Source organism: Gymnogyps californianus, unplaced genomic scaffold, assembly GCF_018139145.2.
Source record: "Gymnogyps californianus isolate 813 unplaced genomic scaffold, ASM1813914v2 HiC_scaffold_52, whole genome shotgun sequence".
Classification (NCBI taxonomy): domain Eukaryota; kingdom Metazoa; phylum Chordata; class Aves; order Accipitriformes; family Cathartidae; genus Gymnogyps; species Gymnogyps californianus.
In genome coordinates this window covers 248,384-269,198 of record NW_026114422.1, presented here as the reverse complement: position 1 = coordinate 269,198, position 20,815 = coordinate 248,384, and the positions used below count along the sequence as shown (strand labels likewise).

At 38.9% G+C, this 20,815-nt stretch overlaps 1 protein-coding gene across 1 annotated transcript in view; it reads right to left on the bottom strand.

Moving 5' to 3' along the window:
• Positions 1–4,770: 4,770 nt before the first annotated feature.
• LOC127028970 (zinc finger SWIM domain-containing protein 6-like) overlaps positions 4,771–20,815 on the bottom strand; it is a 117,489-nt gene continuing 101,444 nt past the window's right edge. The window contains 5 exon segments of the mRNA XM_050914648.1: positions 4,771–5,646; positions 8,030–8,111; positions 12,639–12,802; positions 13,330–13,487; positions 17,518–17,653. Of these exon segments, the coding sequence (XP_050770605.1) occupies positions 4,784–5,646; positions 8,030–8,111; positions 12,639–12,802; positions 13,330–13,487; positions 17,518–17,653 (1,403 nt within the window). The 3' untranslated portion in view covers positions 4,771–4,783.

Genomic DNA, 20,815 nt, shown 5'->3' with positions numbered 1-20,815 from the left:
GAAAGCTTACAGCATGAAACTTCGTATGGATATACAAATAAAATGATACAATATGGGTTTTCTATAGAACAGAAATTTATTAATGCAAAGCACTCAGTATCTTCTATACTTAAAAATACTAGGAAGCCAAATTTACTTTTTTATATTAAAAAAAAAAAGTCCTCCATTATTTCATCTGTACTGCAAAAACTGTTGACTGGTCATCCAAAGCACTGATTGCGCATATTAGCAGATTCACTGTCTTGAAAGAGCTCCATCTGTTCTACTAGACAACCATGGTGATATACAGTCCCAGTCTTCTAGTTGCAGCTCTAGCCTCAGAATATTACCTGCAATTTCTCTCAAATAGTCTAATAAATTCTTTGTCATGTACATGCAATCCAGGTTTAGCTTCACTGCCATAGAATTATAGACAAAAGATTTTGAGAATAAGACATGAAGTACTCCAAGGGAAGCTGCCTTGGATTTCAGTTGCACCTTAGTATCTAAAGTCTGAGTCTCCCATATGTGCCTTTCTCTTTTTCATGCTGAAAAGTTGTGCAGTTTTCTCTAATGGGAAAACTGGATGTGGAAATGAAGTAAGTGTTGAAACACTGTCGTGGTTTAACCCCAGCCGGCAGCTAAGCACCACGCAGCCGCTCGCTCACTGCCCCCCCACCCCTGGGATGGGGGAGAGAATCAGGAAAAAAAAAACCTCGTGAGTTGAGATAAAGACAGTTTAATAGGACAGAAAGGAATGAAAAACAATGATAATGATAATGATAATATGACAATAGCAATACTAAAAGAATTAAACTATACAAAGCAAGTGGTGCACAATGCAATTGCTCACCACTTGTTGACCGATGCCCAGTTAGTTCCCGAGCCGCGATCCCCCCTCCCAGCCAGCTCCCCCAGTTTATATACTGGGCATGATGTCATATGGCATGGAATAGCTCTTTGGCCAGTTTGGGTCAGCTGTCCTGGCGGTGTCCCCTCCCAGCTTCTTGTGCCCCTCCGGCCTTCTTGCTGGCTGGGCACGAGAAGCTGAAAAATCCTTGACTTAGTATAAACACTACTTAGCAACAACTAAAAACATCAGTGTGTTATCAACATTATTCTCCTACTAAATCCAAAACACAGCACTATACCAGCTACTAGGAAGAAAATTAACTCTGTCCTAGCTGAAACCAGGACAAACACCAAAAAGCTAAACAAAGGTAATGTAATTTGGGTAAGAAAAATCTCTGCTGGCTTCTGTTCTGGCAGAATCAATAGACTATAAAGGAAATCTGAAAATGAACTTATGGGTAAAAGTCAGTTTCTTGGGCTGCAAGACAGTCTCATAATACAGAAGTAATGTCATGTCTTTCAGGATTTCACTCAACTCACCAAAAGAATGAAGATTCAATGGTAGCCTATGATATGGAAGAATCATGCTCAGTTCCCTTCACTACTGAACAGCAATCCTGGATTTAAAAAAAGTTCTCATTTAAAGGAGTGTTGAAAAGCACTATAACATTTTGTGACAATGATAGCAGAGGTGTTCATTTGCATATCTCAAATATATGGCCCTGAAAAGAAGATAAGGTATTTGAGACATCGTATTTTGACTAGGCTTCCTTATGCTTCAAAATTAATTCCAATCTGTATTTTTAGAAATATTTGATCAGTTTTCACTATAAGAGCCCTCAGACTTTTTTCGTGGAATCTCTTTCCTGGGCTCTTCCTACCTCCACAAAACAAGAGCAGTACATATCTAGACATGTTTGCTAGAGACATGGGGCAATCATCTGTTGGTCCATGAGGGTTTTTAACATGGTGTGAACTGCACTGCGCAGCACCACTGAGGACACATATGAGATTTCAATCAATCAGTTATGAAAACAAGTCAAATAAACTTTGATCAGTTCTGAAAGAATAAGCCATTGTGCTTGTCAAAAGCAGGTGGCAACCATCAAGACTGCATTTAATTCTAAAGCCTTTGTCTTCAAATAGGCTTCAGTTTTGCAATCTACATAATCCACAATATCCATAATACTGAATTATTTGTAAGAGGCAAAAAAACCTCAACACCCACGCAAACCCTATTACAGAATGGAGTATCCTTCTCGTTCCTTATTGTCTGCAGCAGAAAATTAATCTAGGACAAAGTAATGAAGCAAACACATAATGAGGATTCACTACTTGGAAGGGATAGAAGTTGCAGAAGCTACAGAACGTTAGTACTACCAGGTCAGGACAACTCAGCTGCTAGCAAGGCTTGGTAAAGACTCATATTTTACATGACAAGGTGTACAAAGATTCAGACCTTTTCCTCCTTAATCTTCCAGTGACACAAGTCTCACTGTCAGAATTCATGGGTACACTGGCATCTCTGATAGTTGCTTGCTGCATGCTAATTCTCTTTTCAGCTGAAGATACTAAAAAAAGAAAGCGAAGGTGTTCAGATCATGTAGTCAAATATGACATCATATAACATACCTAAGATGATAAAGATCTTGGTAAAGCAGAAAGCTCCTCTTCAATTTTCAACCATGCCGTATCCCATTATTCACTGAGGGCTGGAAAACTTACACAAATCTTACAGAGCAAAGGCTCCAAAAAAGCAGAAATGTTGGCTGTCAGCTGGTGAGCAGGAACTCCATGCTGGGTGGAGTGAGCTGCACAATTCAGAATACACAAAATGCTTTAGAAAAGCCAAAGAACAGCAAGAACTGTCCTTGTATATATTTGTAGCACATCTCAACTCTCATGGTCACCCAAATAATCCACTGAGTGGGAACATGCCCCCACACACTCTTCCATCCCACCAGGGCAATATGTCAAGGCTTATGGTTTGTTGTATATACCACACATCTTCAATCGCAGGCAGCATTTGGTCCCTCTGATGCACCAGATCTTCTTCCACCAGCGAAGGAGCTGTTGCAATTGTGAACACTACCATTCCTCAGCAGATTTTTGAGGAACAAAACATTTCTTTCCTGGTCTTGGTGGTCATATTGCTTATCACCATAATGCACCAAAGTTGCAAGCTGGGCATTTAAGATCTATGAACTATCCATACACAATTCAACTCCAGTAACAGACACCATAAAGGAGGCAGAATCAACTTTCAAAAAACTAATTTTAATCAAAACAAAAAAATTGTTGATCATTAACAAGTTTATAAAACAGTGATTTAGTTACATAAATAAATTGATATCAGTGTATCAAATCTTAATTACTTTCAACTTCATGAACATGTTTACATGGGTGATGAAGTACAACCTTTTTACCTATTATAATAAATAAAATGGAGAGCATGAAATAGTTTTTCTAAACAAAAATACCTACAAACATACCTCTAGCATGTTCTCTAATAAAGGGAACAAGAGACACTGGACAACTTTTGCACCAAAACATAAAAACTGTTTTAAAAAGCACAAGGATACAGAACCATCAGCTAAAGTAAAGACACTATACTGTAACCAAAGTTGGTATTTAATAATATAATGAACGGTTTGGTAGTTAGATCTCCAGTTTGGTTATTTTAAAGCATTAAGACAAGGCAAGATAGAAGGCTGCTTTTGTCTGAGTAATTCTAGAGAAAATAAAATATATTAAAAAAAACAAACGGAAAAGTAGAACAGTCATACCTACACAACTTTCTGTCCTGCACAAAGTCAAAATACCTATGCAGAATATATATATAATATATATATTTGTGCACAAAGGTTAGCTTATTATTAGCTCACTGCAAAGGCGTAATGTATCATGTCAATCATTTTGCGTTTTGTGTCAAAAAGGATATTTCTTTAAGTTTCCTAGGCTAGGAGGCACAAACCCCGATTCTGGCATACTGTATTCTTAATGCTAAGGCTTGCTGCTCTGGCTGTGTATTTTTTGTTGTCCCTCTTTACTATAGTGCCTGTTACAAGCATGTGTGTATACATATATATGTATACACGGGTTGTATAAATATATATATATAAAATTTCCCCCAATAGGTATCAGTCCAACCATGCAATCCAAAAGGTGGCTCTGCATAGATGCCCAGCATATAGTTCACCACCTGAGCCAACCCTGAAGCAAGGCGCACTTTAGTCCTTCGAATAGGTTTTCTTTTTTGTTTAAAACCAAGCTACTGCAGCTTCAAGTATTTTGCATTACATAGATTTTTTTTAATAAATTAATGTTATATTTTTTCAATATTCAGACATATACTATAATATATATACAGTACAATAAATGCTCTCATTCTTTTTTAAATTTGTTTTGATAAATCCCTGAGAATGTATGTTGACAGTCGCTAAGTTTCCACATGCACAAGCATCGTGTGCCATGCTTCTGGATGAACAGCACTGCAAAGCCACGTGGTCAGCCTTTTAACTATTAGTATTTCATTTGTTGGTTTGTTTAAATATGCTGAAATGTAAGGATGAGTTACAAAGGAGTAAAGCTGAATCCATTCGAGGTACTTATCACAGGATGGAGGTGTTTTGTTTGGTTTTTAAAGCCATTGCAATATATGTTTGTTTCTGAGGCTGTGAACATATACAGAAAGAACAGGAGAGCGATGTGGGCTTTTGCCACTTGACAACATATACTCAGTGTAAACTAAACCTTTTTTAACCTCTCTCTCACACAAAACAGAAAAAAGGAAAAAAAATTAAACACACAAACTTTCACAACATGACAGTTTAGTTTGCAAACTCAATATAACTATACACATATAATACCAGTGTGGCTCTGTTTCTTTAAGTTCAAAAGGATACAAAGGCAGGCTCAAGTAAAAACAAACCACCCCCCCCACGCATTTTCATCAACCAAACCGCTCACGAACCAACATCATCAGTTTCTTTTTGCCTTTGTAGATTTGTTTTAGGTTGTCAATAAACTGTGTAAACTGGATGTGTCCATCATGAGCCATTAAGAAGGTCTCTCGGGCCTTGCTGAGGAACTCTATAAACTCACTATAGTGTCGTGGGCTGATGTGAGTGAGACGCGAATGAGTTGTATTAATGTAGGCTCCAATTGTGGCATCCAAGAGCTGTCTTAAAGGGGCTTTGTCCAGTGACATGAGCTTACCAGAGTTCCTCCTTCCATGAAGTCCCACCATGCCAGGAGTGGTCAAAGTACACCTACGCAAAATATCTGACAGTACTGTTGCACATTTGACACTTTTGACCACCAGAGGTATTATAGCTGCTAGCTCATTTTTCCCAAGGGAGTGGCTGAGCGCACATGCCCACAGAACGTCATTAATGGCAGGGTGTGTGTCCTGATTGTAACTCAGGTTGAGATGCGTCATGGCCAAAGTGGCCAGCTTGTAGGCCCGCATGGGGTAACCACGGTGCTCCATGTATCGTGCTATAGTAAAAAGCTGCGAGTAGCTCATGCCAGTTGTAGCAGCATCTAGAACAATTTGGTAAGCGGTCTCAAAAGCTATGTGATCCTTTTCACATAAGGTCAGTGCAGAGAGGGCACAGTTTTGAGGATCCTTCATGGCACACTGTAGAGCAAGTGTCCTAGCACTGCCGGCCAGCTTCTCCTGCTGATGGCAGTCCAGATGCAGACGGACAATGGTGCTGTTGGACATCACTGTTGTAGCAACAATACTAGTGGCTTCTGTTGGAGTGAAAAGTGTAAACCAGTTTTGCATGATACTATCCAGTGCATAAACACCTGGGGAGAGAAAGAAAGGATTAGCCACAACTGATAAAACCTAGCAGATACAGATGTTCAGCAAAAGACTACATTTTCAAAGTCTAAGAGGTTGCCAGTACATCCAAGGAGATGTGCTTCAGCAAGAAGGGCTAAACCAGATAACATGGCTGGAAAAGGACATTAAAACAAAGGCTACTGTGCAAACTCTGTAGCAATCACCAAAATGCAGATAATAACAAAAAAGCCTGCAAGATAAGCTTTTATCTCCTGGTGTAACAACTGAGCTGTTTTACTTGTTATCTAAGACAATTTGGATAACAAGTTCTGGCTCATTTGGTCTCATCACATCATTCAAAAGCAGCCCTCACACTGAACACTTTAAAGGCAATTTTAACTTCTTTTATCAATGTGCATCTCAAGGTACAGCACATGCACAAAAGAATATGAAAGCATGCTAAATGTCTCATTTAATAGAACACCATGGCATTTAATACTAAGCACACCTTAAAAAAAAAAAAAAAAAAAAAATCCTAACCCCCACCCCCTCCCAACAGGCTTTTCAGATACATCTTGTATCAAATTCATATGCACTTGAACATCAAGATCCTTATTAGGGAAATACTCTGAGCAATATGCACTACTGGATATTATCTGAAATAGATATTTTCCTTAGTATCACTTCCTGGTACGTGTGTGTGGTGGGGGGGAAGAAGGGAGAAACAGTGACTAATGGGTTCCATAAATTGAATCTTATAGCCAACTAGAGTGTCTTATTATTGCTAGAGGCAGTTTACACACATCTGTGAGCCCACCTAAACCACACTCAGAGGTCCTTTTCTCTGTAGGACTGATGTTTCCTGTGCACCCCTTCACTCATGCAAAAATTCAGCATAGTCAGAAAATACCAGATCTTCATGTAAATAAACAGATTCCTTGTTTTATCAACTTGATTAAGTCTCAAGAGTACTTTGCATGACATTAAAGGTTCTTTATGGGATGCTTCTATTAGAATATGTAAACTAATTTAAAGCAGTATTAAAACCAGCATTTTATTTGCCAATATGTAACTGCACAAAATAATACCCAGGCACTAATATCTGCAAGATAGCCTCAGTAATAATTACCTTAGCAAAGATATAAAAGCAATAAAACAAGAACACTGCATGAAAATTTGCAGATACAAACCATTTTCTGTCTGAAGGCGTACAAAGGCAAGTTGTATTTTCCCATGCTACTGACAACATTAATTTCCCAGTTAAGCATAAAGCAAAGAATAAACTAATCCAGAGAATAAGCAGCAGCAATTCTTTGAAGTTCTGAAACTCAAGAAGCATCTATGTGATACAATCCAACTCAGATGTATGAAAAAGGAGTAAATACAGTAGGGAAGAATACTTTCCAAAAATACCTTTAGTGACAATTAAAATTGCTCCCTTATCATAGTACTTATATTGTCCTCACTACCACAGCTGCTGATTATTTTTTTTTTTTAAAGCTACACAGTTTTTAATGCTCTCATCTTCACTTTCAGATTCTGTATCCTCATCTTGCAGATGGTAAATTGGAATACAGAAGCTAAGGGACACTTCATCAAGACACACAAGAAATTTATGGCAAAGCCCAGAAATGAACATAATGTCCTGCTGAGTGCACTATTCTCCCACTGCTATCCTCTAAGTATGAGGCTACTTCTGCTCCCACTTTATTTTCACCTTACGTGGTTAAGGATGGGCGCATTAGTGTTTGGTTTGCTTTCCAGTGCAGACGAGAGGCCTGCACAATGCCATAGCCACATAACAAAGATGCATTACACTCTAAGCTTGGATTTACCCAGAGGCTTAAAAAAAAAAACAACAACAAGAAAACAAACAACAAGCAATGAGAACCCCTTCATGAGATCTTGTCTGCCACACAGTGGGAGGCATCCTCAGCATTTCATTCATCTGTTTTCTGGTTCCTCTTCCCCACAGCTGACCAGATAGTGCTCTCACCAGTCTTTTGGAACCTCACCTTTCAAAGCAAGCAAAGTTGTAGCATAGTGTAACAGCCTATAACCATGAGCCTTTTCTCTGCTGCAGCCTCAAACCCAAACCCAACATGGAGGGGACAAGGGGAAATCTGGGGTATTTCCCATGAGGTTATGCACATCCCTACCTTGCAGAGGAAAGAAGTCACACTGCATTACTCAACTATTGTCTCACTTGGCCTGTGCCTATTCTATTACATGCTCAAAAACCCCACTCATCATTGCCATAATTAATGTCTTCTAACCAAAGGAATTTTATAGATGAACAGAAAGTGGGAGACATTTGCAGAGCCTGGGTGTTGACAAACAAGATCAAGCCCTCTAAGATTAGCTGACAAAAAGGCAGGAGCCCTTGAGAAGCATCTCAGAACATACCTATTTCTGTTGCACATGTTACCAACCACCTCACCATTTCCCGCCGTCGCCAATTCAGTGTTGACAGCGTCATCCGCATCACCTATTAAAACAACACAAACAAAATACAAATTAATCCTATTGCAAAACCAAGACAATATACCAACAATTAGGGATTTAAGTTACTCAAATACACTGAGGTTCAAAATGGCAGCCTCTTGCCCTCTCTACTCTGTTACCTCTTTTTAGCTGATATGTCAAAAGACTTGACAAATACTGCTCAGCTATCTTAGAAGAGCATACAGAGAGTAATTCCAACTGCAGGTCCTTCAAGGCTAGAGGAGAAACTCGGTTTTATTCGGGGTGAAGAAAAAACAAACCACAAAAAAAGCCCCCCAAAAAACAACAAAAAGCCCCAACCAATTACCAATTATTCAAATTAAATTATATTGTGTCTCCTCCCTCTATGTATGTTAGTCTTTAAAGTGGAAACGTGTCAACTCTTGTTGGGCAAACTAACCCATCTAATTTTTCCCCCATCTGCATTTTTTTCATTGACTTCAACAATACAGACAGGAGTTAGAGTGTACTGTGATTTGACTGGCTGCTTATGCTGCAAAGATATATATATACACACACACTTCCAGATATATCCAGATATTATTAGTAAGTCATAGTGATGATTTCTCTCTCTGAACAAGGAGTCCCTGCAAAGAAGTTCCATCGTAAAACCATCAGAATCATAGAAAAAGGACTTTAAGCTGATTGCAGTGCCCATATTTTACATCACTTGCAGTTATTGCCTATGTTGTTTCTCAAAATGTAGGCAAATATGTTTATGCAATAAAACAAACACTGCATGGAAATTGCATGGAAATTGCATGGAAAGCTTGTTTCAGCTAACTGGACGGACCTCACAGACATCTAGATGAAGAAAGCAAGTAGTTTTCCCCTTACAATATCAGTGATCATACTATGGTATTACTATTTGTAGCAATTAAACAAAGAGCATAATAGGTCAATCAGAGCTTTCGGCAATGATCTTTACATATTAACTCATAAAATGCACTCACAAAACAGCTTGGAGTCAGCAGCATTTGTAAGAGGGTTCTCAACCCTTATCCCCCCCCAATCCTAAGGAGACTTCAAAGTGGCATGTAGCCCTCTGTCATATTTGTTACTCCTGCCACCTCCTTTAGTCCTAAGCTGTAGATAGGATAATTAAGAAGATGGAAAGACTGCTGAGGAGCACAAATGCACAGATGATTTTTAAGAAGTCTGGTTATAAACAACCATTGGTGATTCCATGCTGGCTTCCAAACATTCACACCTTGGGAGCTTGGTGACTGGTTGTACATCACCCAAAGTTACAGCATAAGGCCAGCTTTGTTGGCCTCAGACATCATGGTATCATTTCGATTAAACAGTAATTTAAGTGCTAGATTGGAGAACAACATTTTGAGAGAAAGCAAATTGATCTGTGAGCAGCAACCCAACACATTTTTAAATATGAAAATATGGCTAACAAATTATGGAACCAGCCTTTGCTTGAAGTCTTTCTGGAAGAAAAACAGGCATCCCCAAGTCAAAACACTTTGGAGTGCAAGTATCTGTCCTATTCTCTCCATCAAAGAGAAAGAGTCTAGGTGATTTACTGTATCAATGCACACACACAAATTGAAGGCTAACACTCTTCCAATATCCAAGATGAATTTTCAGCTTCCCCCAAGTAGAGGAAATCCAAGAGAAAATACAGGGTTATGGACTGAATTCTGCTACTGGTGAGGGAGGGAAGGAGGTAAAAAAAAAAAAAAAAAAGGCGTGAACGACTACTACTCTGAAAGTCTTCTCTGATGACTTCCCTCACTGTGGTGGTCTGTAAAAGGATCATCAGTCACAAGAGCCTTCAGCATGCATAGTGGGCATAATAGCAGCTCCAGTGTAGACAGTCCTAACTTGAGAGCAAAAAACAATACTATATCTAGTTTCTTGACCTGGAAAAGTTTCTTGACTTGAACTATTCTGGAATTAGGTTCCTTTCATTTGATTAAACTGACAAGCTGAGAGCACTAAGAGAGGAGCCCTTTACTGATGATAAAAAAACCCCAAGGATTTAAAATAAAGCACATATTGATGTCTTGACCAAGGAGGAGCTGAAGTTAATTTATACTGTAGCCCATGTAGCCAAAGAACTATTTCACTTCTGCTCAATACATTCTTGAGCCACCTCTTCCTAAAAAGGAGTTCCAGATCTGTCCAAGTTCTATCCAAGATCTGTGCTATCAATTGAAGAGAGCTTCTCAACAGGTTAGTAAGTCTGAAAATGACAAGAAGCCCCTGGGAATTACATAGCTTATCTGAAAGCCAAGCTCTCTTCCACAGAGAATAACCTTGACTTTGTCCTGATGGATTTTTTTGTTTTAATAAGAATTTCTTATTCTAGAAGAACAGAAGATCTCACTACCCATAAGAGATGCAAGAAATGGCCAACCAACCATTAGCTCCCGCACCAACGTGAAACCTCTTTGTCATGCACATTGGAAGGAGGTTTATTTATTTACAGGCTTTCAGGGAAAGGGCACCACTTGCCAAATATGCATCAAGTGATCACCTGCGCTAACTTGCTCAGCAGTTCTGCCAGCAGTACCTGTCTGCATGTGTGCAGTAATACTTACTTGCATTGATGTAGCATACAACAGGCAAATGGAGGAATAGAAGCCACTCCTGTACCTGCAGATCTTACAGCGTCTGTGCCAGTAAGGTTCTGAAGGGCAGAATACACCTGAGATGCTCCATGCCCATTTGGCCACGCTTTCCACAGCTAGTTTAAATGCCTTCCCTCTGCTGAGTCACATAACACATGCTGCCATTGGAAATAGGGAGAAAGAACCCAGGAGTCCATACATTACTCCCAAATCTAGAACAATATAAGAGACTTTTCTGTCACAGAAATCCCAGTGACAGAGTTGTGAAATTGTCAGTATCATCTCCTCAGCCCAACCAGTCCAACTTGTCATTGTTGTAGCTGAGAGGCAGAACAGTATACCTGCGAGGACACTACTGTTCAGTTTGCCACATGAGGGGAGAAACAGAGTTTTATAGGGCACATAAATGTCATAAGCAGTCAGTTACTATAGCGAATATAGACAATCTAATTGCCATTAGGTCGGGGGGCAGGAGAGGGGAAAGCATCTGTAGGCCACTGAAGACAGTGCTGACACTGTAAGGCTTTTACAGGAAAAACATTACTGTAGAAATCTATACAGCTGTGAGTTACTACCAGAAAACTGCTATGCATCTTCCTTCTGGAAAGCAAACTACCTTTAAGATTCTTAAAACACCTTAGTAAGCTTGGGGCAGACAGTGGACATGTTCTACACCAGTTTATTCCAAACACCGGATTTAGGAGAAAGTACAGGTTCATGATATTTCTTTCACTAGATCTTACTGAAGACATTCTGATGACACCATCATCCACACAGGGGCATCCATGAACACAGTGATATCCAAAATGTGCTGCTACCACTGAATGATACTTGGTGAATGCTTGAGGTAACATTCAAGTCAATCATAAGGATCTTTCTCTCTCAAGTAAACAAACATTTAAGGCAGAAACATATCAAGATCAGAAAAAAGAAGCAGATTTCCACAGCAACCTTGGGAATAAGAAAGGCTAACAAAGCACACAATCTCAGCTTTCTGATTAAAGACTTTAGCTTCTAAAAGTCTAGAATAGGCAAATAGTACCTTTCTTTGGCATGAGAAGCAACTGGGATAATATCCTTTCCTCAGAAGTCTTTGGAGCTTTGTTTACTGAAGCAAAGTAATAAATGGTTTTCTGATCTTTGCATTTTTTTGGTTGGTTGGTTTTTTTTGTTGTTTTTAAGAACTCCCTGAAGAGGGATGAAGAGATTTATTTTTGTTGAAATGAACTGTGTAAACTCCAAGATTCATCAGTGTAAGGCAATATTACTCCAGATACCTAAAAACTTAGCTGTCTCCTTTTAGCTTGTAAAGTCTCTCCTAAGAGCCTGAAAACTGATCTGAGGTTCTTGTACACGTCAAGCTGAGTCTGATGCAGATGACCATCCCACAGCTTGTGGAGTGCAGGATTTGATGAAGGAAGTGAGAGGGCTGCTGTTAGCACAGTCTGCTTTAGAAACAGGTCATTATGGTTGACCTTGGCTTTCTCTAGTAATTCAACAAGCACCTACCAAATCCCATTTGAGGGAAAGGAAGGGAAGGACGGGAAGAATGATAAGAAACCCCTCAAGGTCATGCAAAAGATCTGCAAAAGTGCATTTCTGGCAAGCAGAATAATTTTGCTCTCTAGCCATCCCTACATATACTCCTGAACCCATTGCATTGGTCCTCTCTCACCCCTGAACAGAGGAGTGCCCTGCAGCCAGCTGCTCCCAGCTCTCTCTTCCACTCGAATGGCACAAAGGGGCTGCGCAGACCCTTGCTCTATGTTTACCAGTCAACTGCACTTTACATCAGAAAACAGAATCTAAAAATTCCAGACAGAGCCCAAAGAGGGTATGGTCCTCAGTGACTTAAAAAGCTGTACCCACCAACACAGGGTCAAATTCCTGTCTTCTACTGTAGTAATAATGAACGAGGGAAATACCTGAAGGCCCAACTCCAGAGAAACTTTCAGAAGAGTGATATCTGGCAAGCTGTCCATGAGTGTTGCTATTTTAAATGCATCCTGGGCAAGTTTGAAGATGTGTGATGAGGAGTGGATATTTTTCTGGATGGATTCTAACACTGTTTCCAGCCTCCGAACATCACCTGCAAGGTGTAAACAGAATCACCAAAACAGAACAAGCTCCCAAAACATCCAGAGATGCATTATAATTGAGCCTGCCATTGCTATGCAATAGTATGATGTTTCAGTTATACACATTTTGGTTTTTATAAACCTTCCATAATTAAATCACATGAACGAAAGATACAAGACAGCACAAACTCCTCTAGTGCCTGATGGTGTTAGTGTAGTACATGGCCAAAAGTCATCCTGATTTGTGAATTTTAGAAGTGATTTGTCCACTCCTGGGTTTCACAGTCTATATCGTGTCAGAAGAACAAAAAGCTGTCTCATCAGCCTCAAATCAAGCCCATCTGGCTACCATCTAGCTAGTTTAACCACTTTGCTAGAAAATTAAGTGACAGGTTTAAGTCAGTTCAGTTTGTTGTTCCCATTTCAAGCTCCTGTCAGACTGCGATTTGGATTCCTAAACACAAGTTTTATAATCTGTTTATTCCATGCAATATTAAAAGCATACATTTAGTTGAGTACGTAACTGACAGCAATGTACCTTTGGCCGCTGTTAGCATGGTCGATGCCAGCTCACACTGCTGGGATTCGATGTGACTTAGGGTGAACCAGCGGGGATATCGGTTTGGAACAACTGATGCAATGTGGTGCGGGCGGGACATGTCTCCTGAAGGAGCTGTAGATTCCAATACTAGCAACCTGAAATAAGGAAGAAATCCTCTTTCATTAAATCATTATTATATTAGGTTACTCATAAGCAAAACTAAAGCTGCAAGAACACTTGACCTTGTTTATTAAATGTGCAGTTTTGGGTATAAAGATATTGGAAAACCACTTCTCTTCTTGGGGAATCTTAAAAGTCCATTTGCCAAACTTGCCTACATCAGTGGGCATCTGTAGGAATTCACAGGACAATTAAGCCATCCATTAGCCAAGGCAGCAGAGACTTTCTGCATTATCCATAGAGTTGAAGCTTTTTTCCCCTGCCTTGTTTCAGTCTTTCAACCACAGACCTCAGGAAGGAAAGTGGAGTAGTTCTTCATCATACTGAGAACATGTAAATATTTTCCAATATTTGGAATATACTTTCTTTACTTGCAAATGCTCAAAGTAAGGAAGAGGGATATTCAACAAGTCATTTGGATTTTGACCTTGCAATAAATTCAGACATACCAAAAAGGACATTTTACTGTTCAAATATGAACTACTTTTTAAAGTCCTTAAACTCTAGCCTACCAACATTTGATAATGTGCATGCTAATATGAAAAAAATACTTCCCTTTTGATTTGTATCAAGTCAAATCTCTTCCCTAGTACCACTGAGACACCTCTTTATATAGCTTTATATACGTAAAAATAAAATACATATAAATTCTTTAGCTGATTTTTTCCAAGCACAGAGGGGGGGGGAGAAAAAAAGATGCATTATTAAATGGTTTCAACAAACAGGAAAAATCCCAACTACATAATGCAAAAAGGATTATTAAGTTATGAGTAACAGTAAATAGACAAAGAGCACGAAAGGAAGAGGCTGTTTTGGGGAAATCTTTTGTCACTTTGAATTTCATTGCCAGCTTCTATGTTCCTTTGCTGTGAAAAGAAATGCTATTGTGAATTGGTGGCTTTCGTGCAATTTTGGCAAGATTAGGGAACATCATAACAAGCACAAGCAGATTTAGCATTCTTCACTTTTTTTCCCTTTCAAACACCAATTATTTAGCTAGGTTTTAGCAAAGCTACTTTGTGATTAAACATCACCATTAAAGTCTGACTCCCAAAGCCTGGGTTGAAATTCAGGCTTAACAAGGGATCAGCCAAACTAAGCCAAACATTCAAGTTCAGATTCCAAGTGAGCAGTCAACTAGGTCACCGCAGATCCACATTCTCCAAGGCTCTACTCCATATGTTTCAGTGCTGCAAGCAGAGAACTGTAGACAGAAGTGACCATCAAGGATAGCACACCCTGTCCTTGCAGACCTGAGGTGCATGCATGAAAGGCCTTATGGTCTCAGCTTCCATTGATTTCACACTGAGTGTTCCACACACTAAAAGAGGATTAAAAAAAAAAAAGAAACAGCAACAGATGATTTTGAATAGAGAGAGGCAAAATACTCCAGAGTTGCCATCATGGGTCAATGACCTGTGTAGACTTGTGTGTAGACTGACACTAAACACTTATGTCTGGAGAGCAACTAGCTGTAGTCTTGGGAAGTTAACTCCTTTGATAAATGTTCAAGTGAAGAAAGAAATATGCTCCACTTCTAAAAGCATGAGCAACTGCACAGATTTCTATGTGGAAATATTTTACCCATGCCATGGAGGAAGGGATGCTCAAATTTCCCTCTTCTGATCCATTCCACCTCACAAACATGAGACAGACATTCAATCTTCATGTTTGCTTTCTTCTTTCCTCCCCTCAAAGCAATGTTTAGTTTTAGTTAGTTTTTCATTTGGTTTGTATCAGGAGTGCTTTGTACACTGAACTATCACTTTGGTGTGAATGGAAAGAGTAACCAACCTTCTTTATGAGAATTTTTGAGGAGTGCCAAGGAATGCAGACAGACATGGAATAGAAAGTGTCTGCATCTGCCATCACCACAGTTCAAGACAGCAGTCCACATTTCTTGAGTGCCAAATATATAAAAAAATATAAAAAAATAAATAAAAAATATAAAAAAGCTGAACTCTCATCTGCCTTATAAAGTGATGCCAAGAGAGCTATGGAGAACAGCCCTGATTATGTTGATGTCTCCTGTGATTTTACCAGATGGAAACAAACAGACAACTCTTTCTTATACTGGTCTGTTTGAGAAGTAACTTCTTTGGCTGAGATGGCAGCTTCATGCCAAAAGATGGCTGGAGCTCCCCATGATTAACTAGAGATTTCATCATTTGGACCTTTCAGTGCCTTGCTTGTTTTTCCAGTTGAGAAAGGAAACTTCCAGAAAAGAAGTTTTCAGTTATGATTTGTTTCTGGGGAAAGCCCAAATCCTTCTTCAAGAGGAACGGCATGCTGCTGTCATGTTCACTGAAGCATTCAGTGCACTGTGCAAAGCTGCTGATAGATGTCTATTCCAGCCTTTCAACATGGTTTCAGTAGTTTAGTTTAAGGAGGAAAATTCCCCACAAACAATCTCTGAGAAACACTTTAAGGTTGTGACTGGAATTAAATACAAGGACACAAGGACACAAGTCTACTTTATAAAATTGATCTTTTTTTCTTAAAAAAACCAAACCAAAACAAAACAAAAAACAAAAAAAACCCACCAAACACAACCACACACCACACATTTTGTACTATCTTGCTGATCTGGTATGACCAGGGTTATTGATGCACTTAACTTGCAATGAAAGAAAAGGGGTGTACCTAGATGGCCCCGACAGCTTTCTGATCATACATTTGAATGTTCTCAACAGTTTATCAGTAACGCACTTTTGTCTTCTCAATCTGTTTCCTAAAATTCTAATCACAAGCAGCAAGTATGCAAGGTCACTCTTCATATTTCTTAGACTCCTTCCCTAACATCCACTATTAGACACTCTTGGAGGCAAAAAAGAAACTAAACAGGCTAAGCAGACCTTTGGCCTGACTTGATAGTAGCTTTGTTTTGTTCTTATGCATGCCCTCCCATTTAGTCCTTTGAACACAGGATTATTTTCTCCCTATTTAGCTTTCTGGAGAAACTAGCTCCAGAATACACACCTCCAAACCACTAGGACACAACCTGTCTGATGAAGCTAAATGCTACTTATGTGGATAGTGTGTCCTTCAATCACTGTGCAATCATTCTTGATAATAATGACCAGGAAAACCCAACACTTTTTTTTTTTTTTTTTTTTTTTTTTTTAATCTGGGACTTGATTGTTCTTAGTATTCAGTTGTGGCTATTCTTTGTCAACCATCATTTACTACAAGTTCTTGACAGCGACCAGACAATCCAGATGGGACCAGTTTCTTCCCTGCACTGTATGTGGACAACAGATTTATCACTGATCATTTAGGCCCTTGGAACTTCCATCAGAAGGCCATTCTTAGCCACCATTAACAATTTGGCCTGCCCTGAGATAAAGCCAACACACACTGAGCACTCCCTGAGAAACATCTTTTTCCCTGATTACTGAAGACAAATGGGATGCAAGTCAGACATTTTGTTGTCATATGACACACTCCATTTAAATCCCAACATTCACCCAGAAGTGTGCAAGACTGCTTAGTTATGAAGCACAAGAAAAAAGTACTGGCTCAGACCACACCATATGGTTTCAAATCTATCATTGAGAGTTAATTTATAAAGAAGGCTGGTGGAACAAATAGTCCTATCATCTGCTAAGCAGCAGATGATCCTGAGACTACTGGTGAGATGCCTCTTTCCTCATTTCCTCGCCACTACCATCACACACACACACAACCACATCAGTAAGAGAACACACGCACTAAAGCTGTCGTTTAACACAAAACCACATGCCCCAAGAGTGGAATTCTAGAAGGATTTGTAACATAGAATGCTGTTTTACAGTTGTAGATAAACACTAATTGTACATTTATAAATTATTATACTGTAGTTACTACAGACATCAATTGCTTTTACAGATGACAGACCCAAAGTAATTTCTTCTTAAAGGGAACAATGCTTCTTTTAGAAAAAAAGACTAGATCTTGATTACCAAGCTTTTTCCCCTTTTCCAAACCGCTACTTGTGCTCTTTCTAGATGACCTGTGAATACATACCGCATGGCTCTCAGTGCAGTTTTGTATGCCAGTTCAGCATCATGAGGTAGGAGAGAGGTGAAAAGATACTTGGCAAATGTGTGCATTGGAACACTCTCTCGATGGATGACTTCGCCTAATCCACTATATGGTCCAGCTGTGGGAAAGAGAAAGAGAATATCAGTCTTTACAGACTGTTAAAACCCAACTTCTGGACCTTTAAAAACATTCACTATACCTTGAGTTAGAATTGGTATTCAGAGACAGTTTGCTGTACAAAAGGTAAAGTTACATTGATATTTTTGTGAAATATATTACAAGTATATTAAATACCATATATTCTTTGAGACAACAAGACAGACTGCAAATTGTATAGTACTAGGCACACTATCAGTGCACATACAAATGACAGAATGGTCCCAGGGCTCCATGGGGCTCGTTCAGCAAGTCTATAGTATGCAAAAGTAGAAGGTGATAATCCTAGCTTTGCCTCTGCATAGTTATATTGTGCACATGAATCCCTATGCACCCTCTCTTGGTGCATAACTGCTTTATCACAAATCCACCAGAAAAAAAAAAGTGGTTACAGTGGAAAAACATGTATCTTTAATTGAAGTTACATGACCAATCACTACAGCAGCACCTGATCCCTATTAATGTCTCACCTGACATTAGGCATTTAAATAACCCTTTGGTCTGGACTTGGTCTCCAGAGAAGACTAGGTCAGATCTTGCACCAAAGCTGCTTTTGTTAGTCCATTATAGCCACATGATCTTAAAAATTGTATTTGTTGTGGGGAAACTATTCCCATTGTTGGGGCAATAGATTTTGCTCACACTCAGTGCAGCCAGTGCAGTACTTCAACTTCATAACAGCAGTGTCAAGATTGACAACAGAAATGACAATTTAAAAAAAATTAACTGAAACTATTTGCTTGCTGAGTTTTGAATGTTCATGGTGCATATGAATCCCATTTCTACATTTTTCCTGCAACCTTAAGACTGTTATTCCTATTAATAGGAAAACTATGTCAAGCAGTTTTTTACTTCAGCGGCTAGAGGTTCAGGCATTAAATATTGCAAGATACAGAATAAGAATCTTACATTAAGTATTATTGGAGAATTATTGCACAAATAGCAGCCAGCAGTCCTAGAAGTTACTACTTCCTCTTCTACTAGAGATTCCAACCCACCACACTTGGATGGATGAATGACTGTGTGAGCACACTTCTTCACTGCAGTCACATGTGTCATAGCTTCTAGCAGTGGTTCAAACTAACATGGCTGACCCTACACTGAAGCAGATGAGGAGTACTCACAAAATTTATTCAACCACTTCTGCTGCAGAGGATGAACTCCATGAGAGAGAGATGGTAACAACTTGGACCAGCACAGCTGTTTCAGCAATGTTTTTCTGACTGATGCCTTAGCACAAAATGCAAAGATAAAAATCACTAGGCATGAAAAAAAAATCTGAGCTCCATAGGTGGGCATTTCTGAAGACTGGGGCTGATCACAAAGGAAACATCAATGAAGATTAAGTAGGTGACAGTGTGTCTCTCAATCATTTAAAATGAAGTTGAAAGCCATTCAAAACTAGCTGGCATCGCTTCAATGAAAGAAGCCATTTCATGTATGTTTGCCAGTTGGTGGTCCAGTCAGAAACTCAGTTAGGACACGAAGAATACATGACAAAGCATTTTTATGAAAATATATTCTGCCATTAACTTAGCAGTCAAGCAAAAAATTAGAACAGTTCTTGCAACACAGTCTTATGTTCTGCTTTCCCATGCATTCAAATGGTAGCTACATACAGCATGCATTAATCTGCATTAACAGCATAGAAATCAGCTTAATATTGGATTAAGCTTTCTTTATTATATCTACAGGACTTTAACTATAAAAACACAATTGATATGATTAGGATCTTAAATCACTGCACAGTTTTTCCTCCATGTGAGCTGGCAGTTTCTGCCTAACCTGGAGTAAACTGAAGCTATTGCAGAAAAGCCAGATTTCTCAGCACACAGTAATGCAAGACCATCATTGCACACTGCTCACCACAGCAATTTTGTAGGTAGTTATTTTAGCAGATTTCCTGCTATGATCACTTGTTTACTACTCTAAGAAAACAAAAAGAATATTAGTGATCAAAGTAGTAAACTAGAAGTATCAGAGAATACTTGAGAGAAATCCTGCCTTTTCCTCATAAAGCATCCTTACCAGTAAATAGATGCAGCAAATTGATTTTATAATCCATAGGATCCCTCTATGGTGGTTAATAGCTGGATCCAGCAAGCAGCTGTTCTTGTCCAAAGGCCATAAAGCAGCAGTTACAGCCACACCATAATGGAAACTCTCCCTATGGTACAGCTTCTCTGCAGTTTCAAATGGCACCATCAGTAGGTACCAAAGTCTTTAAGGATCTGGGCAATAATAGTGACTCAAAGCTGAGAACCCTAAACAACATACTGCGTCTCTTCCATTAAAGTAGTTTTAAAAGACAAATGTCTTACAGAAAGCAAGCAAAACCTGACTGCTGTGTAACAGTCTTCACAACTTACCTAGAGCAACCTAGAGTAACTTACCTTACTCCCCACCATCCCTTGAGCAAGCACTCAAAACTTGGACCATGCCTTTAGCTAATTGGTTCCTTTAAAGATTTTTCTTCCATTTAAAAACCCAAAAACTAGAAAGACAACCTTAGAACCCACAAGACTACTCTCTAAACATGAGGCTTAAGTGCTATATGTTAAGCCTTTTTAAAAGCTAAGGCAAAAGCATGCACTTTTTTGTACAGATTTTATTGCAATACACTGGCTAATTCCCAAACACAAGTTATTTGTCTTAATCAAAATTTAGTCACAAGACCAGGCCTTAAGCCTCAATATTTGACCATATATTTCAATTTTCATGTATGATACAAAATTCAGAGGCAAGTCATTTTCCTAATTGCTACAAAGAAAATGTTATATTTCTGTCCCAGCAATTCTAAGTGAATTTTCTGAGCTCTTCACTTGGGAACAGAGGTAAAAATCTTCATACATTTACAAAGCTGCCAGTCCTTTTTCAGGATACAAGTGACATTTAGAAATTTGCTACCTGAGAACTGTTGATGATAACTGATGTCTATATTATTTAATTGTGAGCCTGGGTTGTATAATTAGGATACTGAGATTATGACAAGCAACAAATCTAAAGAACAAATTGCAATAAAAATTAAAATGAAAGGCTTATAGGTCAGTAGATGCCTTATCTCTACAGTCATGTGATATCTGAAGTATGTTTGATTTTCATAAGAGACTGGAAATAAAATTTT